This window comes from Portunus trituberculatus, chromosome 8, assembly GCF_017591435.1.
Source record: "Portunus trituberculatus isolate SZX2019 chromosome 8, ASM1759143v1, whole genome shotgun sequence".
NCBI lineage: Eukaryota > Metazoa > Arthropoda > Malacostraca > Decapoda > Portunidae > Portunus > Portunus trituberculatus.
In genome coordinates this window covers 5,442,501-5,447,500 of record NC_059262.1, presented here as the reverse complement: position 1 = coordinate 5,447,500, position 5,000 = coordinate 5,442,501, and the positions used below count along the sequence as shown (strand labels likewise).

At 49.5% G+C, this 5,000-nt stretch overlaps 1 protein-coding gene across 1 annotated transcript in view; it reads right to left on the bottom strand.

The window, feature by feature from the left end:
* LOC123501089 (lachesin-like) overlaps positions 1–5,000 on the bottom strand; it is an 82,225-nt gene that overhangs the window by 7,985 nt on the left and 69,240 nt on the right. Inside the window, 5 exon segments of the mRNA XM_045249673.1 lie at positions 671–847; positions 1,386–1,505; positions 2,066–2,080; positions 2,083–2,193; positions 2,685–2,874. Of these exon segments, the coding sequence (XP_045105608.1) occupies positions 671–847; positions 1,386–1,505; positions 2,066–2,080; positions 2,083–2,193; positions 2,685–2,874 (613 nt within the window).

Sequence of the window (5,000 nt, the reverse complement as noted above, 5' to 3'; positions counted from 1 at the left end):
ACCATTTTATTGACATTAGGAAGGGTCAATGGAGGTCAGAAGATTAATGGCCACAGTCTTCACTATTTCAATCCCTTCAGTACTGGGATGCATTTCTGCCTTTAAATATATGTGTGATTAGACCATTTTATTGACATTAGGAAGGGTCTATGGAGGTCAGAAGATTAATGGCCAGAGTCTTCACTGTTTTAATCCCCCACATGAGTTTCTGAAGCTGTATAAAATCACCAAATAGTCACCAGTATGAATATGGAAACACGTCATGCTATTGAAGGGGTTAAACTCACTGATACACACACACACACACTCTCTCTCTCTCTCTCTCTCTCTCTCTCTCTCTCTCTCTCTCTTACAATTACCTCGTTTTTCCTTTATTTTCTTGTTTTTCTTTAATTTTCTCCTTTTCCTCACCTCTCTCTCTCTCTCTCTCTCTCTCTCTCTCTCTCTCTCTCATTTATCTCTCATTTATCTCATTCTTCTTTTCTAATATCTTGTTTTCTTTAATTTTCTCCTTTTCCTCATCTTTCTCTCTCTCTCTCTCTCTCTCTCTCTCTCTCTCTCCCCTCACCCCTCTCTCTCTCTCTCCCCTCACCCCTCTGTCTCCCCTCACCACCCTATCTCTCCCACACACACACACACACACACACACACACAGCTCTCAAACACTCACAGTACACGTTGATCAGCGAGTCCACTTCCCCTATTGAATTCTTGGCAACGCACGTATACTGGCCAATGTCGTGAGCTGTGAGGTTCTTGATGACCAGACGCATGTGTACCGCGTATCCGCCTGGTTTCTGATGCTCCTCGCTTACGTTGTACTTCGGAGAGGACATCAACATCTCCTCTGTGGATTGGAAAGGGTGTTAGTGGTGTCTTAGTGGTGTCTTAGTGGTGTTAGTGTGTTTGTCTGTGGTTGGAAGGGTGTTTTGGGTGTTTAAGGTGTTGTGAGTGGTGTTGGGTGTTTAAGGGGTGTTTAGGGTATGTTTGGGGTGTTTAAAGGGTGTTTAGGGTGTTGTGAGTGGTGTTTTGGGTGTTTAAAGGGTGTTTAGAGTGTTGCGAGTGGTGTTTGAGTGTTTTTTAGTTGTGATTTGGGTGTTTTGGGTGTTTTGGTGGTTTTTGGGTGAAATTTGAGTAGTTCTTTTGTGTTCTGGGTGGATATTAATCGTTTTTCGGGTGTTCTTGGATGTAAATGATGTTTAAAAGTGTTTTTTTAGGTAAATTTGGGTGTAAATAAAGTTGTTTTTGTGTCTATTTATTTATTATCATCAATTTGTTTGTTATTTCCACCATTACGACAACAACAACAGCAACTACCACCACCACCACCACTATTACTACTACTACTATTACTACTACTACTACCACCACCACCACCACTCTACCTTGACTGTTCTGCCAGAAGGTGACTGGTTTGGGTGAGGCCTCCACCTTACACTCCAGGGTGACATCCTTCCCGTAGGGTGAGCCGATCAGCTGGTTGGGCACGTGGATGATCGGATGGACTGGTGGGTGAGAAAAGTGGATGAGAGAAGAGGTGGATGAGGAGTGTACGGGTGAATGAGAGCAAAGGAGAAGTGGATAACAGGTGGATGAATAGAGATGATGAGAAAGGAGGGGTGGGTGAAAGAAGTGGATGAGTGGACTGGAGAGATGGATGAGAGGAGAGGCGAAGAGAGAAGTGTGAGAGGAGGAATGTATGAGAGGTGGAGGGATGGGTGAGAGGAGTGGATGAGAGGAGTGGAAAAGTCGATGGATGAAAAGGGAGAAGTGGATGGGTTTGGGTGAAATGGGTAATTTTTGTGTTTTGAGTGAAATGGGTGACTTTCCTGGTGTTTTGAGGTGAAATGGGCAACTTTATATGTGTTTGGGTGAAATGGTGTTACATTTGTATAGGCATTGGATGAAATAGCTAAGTTTTTGTGTGTTTTGAGTGAAATGGGTAAGCTTTGGTGTGTGATTGGGTGAAATGGGTAAGCTTTGGTGTGTTTGGGTGAAATGGTGTTATCTTTGTGTAGGCTTTGGGTGAAATGGTGTTATTTAAGTGTGTTTGGTGTTGACTCACAGTGGACGTGTAGCAGACCCTCTTGGACACCTGGGGCGGCACGGAATTCCTGGCGATGCAGAGGTAGGCGCCCATGTCATCCCTGGACACGCGGGTCAGCTCCAGCTCCTCCCCCTCCCACGACTCCACTGCCGACACGAAGGAACACAAAGGACAATCACAAAGTACAGTATTTCAGAAACGCTTTACTCTCTCTCCATGATTGTTTTCAAGGGTCACTCCTCCCTCCCTCACTCCTCCCTCTACTCCCTCCTCCTCACCCTTTCTATACCCTCCTCCTTCTTCTCTCCTCCCTCCTTCCTCCTTCTTCTCTTCTCCTCTCCTTCCTCATCCTCTCTACTCCCTCCTCCTTCCTCACCCTCTCTACTCCCTCCTCCTTCTTCTCTCCTCCCTCCTTCCTCACTCCCTCTACTTCTCCTCCTCCTTCTTCTCTCCTCCTTTCCTTCCTTCCAACTTAACCAAACCTATCCTTTCCTTCCTCCTGCTTTCCACGTCTCTCTCCTCTTCCTCTTCCTCCTCGTTCTTCTTTCCCACACTCCCTCCTCTAATGCCTTCTTCCTTCTTCTAATCTTCCTAAAATTCTCCTCCTCCTCCTCCTCCTCCTCCTCCACACACTCACCCGCCTTGGTAATGACGCCGTTGTTGACCATGAAGGCCCCAGCGTCCTCCCGCACCCAGGTGATGGTGGGCGTTGGGTGTCCACGAGCCACACACCTGAGGGAAGCGCGCTCACCCTCCGTCGCCACCACGTCCCCGGAACTCACCTCATCGTCTATTTCAGGGGGACGCAGCACCTCCAGGAAGCCCATCTGGGGGGGAGAGGGTGGTAGTGGTGGTGGTAGTGAAGCTCCCCCCCCCCAACACTTAGCCCCTCTCACCTCCACTTTCCTAATAGTTCACCTTCTCCTTTTCTCCACTTTCATCTCTTCCTTTCCCCCCCCCCCTCTACCTTATCCTCAGCCTCCAGTACACCCCCTCACCCCTCAGTCCACCCACTCCACCTCTTCCCTTGCCCCACACCCCAGCAACCCCCAAAAACTTTCCCCTGCCCTAACCCCCAAGTTCACCCCTCCACTTTCTCCCCTCGTCCCCCAGTCCACCTCTCTACCTTTCCCCACCAAAGGCTCTCCTCCTCCACCTCCACCAACACCATCTTCCCCTGCTCTAGTCCACTACCCACCCCTCCACCTTCACCTCCTGCCCCCAGTCCACCCCTCCACCTCCACCCTCACCTCCACCCTCCTCAGCCTCTTCCCTGCCCTACACCCCAGCAACTCCCCAAACTTTCCTCCACCCCACCAGTAGCATCTCCCCCTGCTCTAGCCTCCCACCTCCACCTTCTCCCCCCCCCCCTCCCCCTCCACCTCTTCCTTCCCCTACACCCCAGCGACTCCCCCAAAGTTTCCTCCCCTGCCCTTGTCCACTACCCATCCCCCCTCCACCTTCTCGCCCCCCCCCCCACAACTCATCAGGCGGTAACTTCAGCACGGAGGTGGTAAATTGTGTCTCCAGTGACCATCAGAATCATAAATGAAACCGTAAAGTTATAATTGGAAGGCAAGAGACATCTGGCGGCGGCGGCGGGAACACAGCTGCGGCCACCACCACCACCACCACCACCACCACCACCACCACCACCGCTACCACCGCTGTCCACCTATTGAGAGAAAGGTAGTGGTGGTGGTGGTGGTGTAAAGTATTATTTTCATTTTTTTTTCCCGTTTTTTTTTAAGGGAGAGGGGAGAAAAGAGGGAGGAAAGGGGAGGAGAGGGAAGGAAGGGGAGGTGAGGGGAGTAATGTAGTGGTGGTGGTGTGATGGTGGTGGTGTAAAGTATTATTTTAGATTTTTTCCCGTTTTTTTAAGGGAGAGGGGAAAAATGAGGGGAGGAGAGGGGAGGGAAAAAATGAGGGGAGGAGAGGGGAGTAATGTGGTGGTGGTGGTGGTGGTGGATGGTGAGGGGATTGAAGGTGTAAAGTAGCATTTTTCATTTTTTATTTTAAGGAAGAGGGGAAAATGAGGGGAGGAAAGGAGAGGGGAGGGGAGGGGAGGGGAGGAGAGGGGAATAATGTGGTGGTGGTGGTGGTTGGGGAGGGGAATGAAGGTGTAAAGTAGCATTTTCATTCTTTTCCCCGTTTTTTTAGGAAAGAGGGGAGAAATGAGGGGAGGAGAGGGGAAGAGAGGGGAATAATATGGTGGTGGTGGTGATGGTGGTGGTGGGTGAGGGGAATGGAGGTGTAAAGTAGCATTTTTTTACATTATTTCCACTTTTTTAAGGATGAGGGGAGAAATGAGGGGAAATGAGGGGAATAATGAAGTGGCGGGTGAGGGGAATACAGGTATAAGGAACCATTTTGATATTTTTTCGTTTTTTTAAGGGAGGGGTGGAGAGAGGGGAAAATGAGGGGAGGAGAGGGGAAATGAGGGGAGTTAGTGAGGGGAAAAGGAGGTGTGTGTTCTTGTATTAGTTATCTTTATTTATATTACTGTTTTTTTAAAGGATGGGTAGGGGGTAGGAAGAGGGGAGAAATGAGGGGAGGAGAGGGGAGAAATGAGGAGAGGGGAGGGGAATAATAGGGAGTTAGTGAGGGGAAAAGAAGGTGTGTGTGCTTATCTCTATTAAATTTCCCTATTTTTGTGGAGGGAAAGGGGGAGAGGAGAGGAGAGAAGAGAGGGGAAGGCAAAGGGGAGAGGAGAGGAAGAGGAAGAGAAGGGGAGAGGGGAAAAGTGGAGGGGAAGGAGGAGAGAGGAAAAGGGAGAAAAGGAGAGGGGAGGGAAGGGAGGGGAGAGGAAGGAGAGGGGAGAGAAGAGAAGAAAGAGGAAAGGAAGGGGAGAGGAGGGGAAGGAAGGAGAGGGAAGGGATGGGGAAGGAAAGAAGAAAGAAAAAAAAGGGGAAAAGAAGGGAGGAGAGTGGAAGGAGAGGGGAGAGAAGAGAGG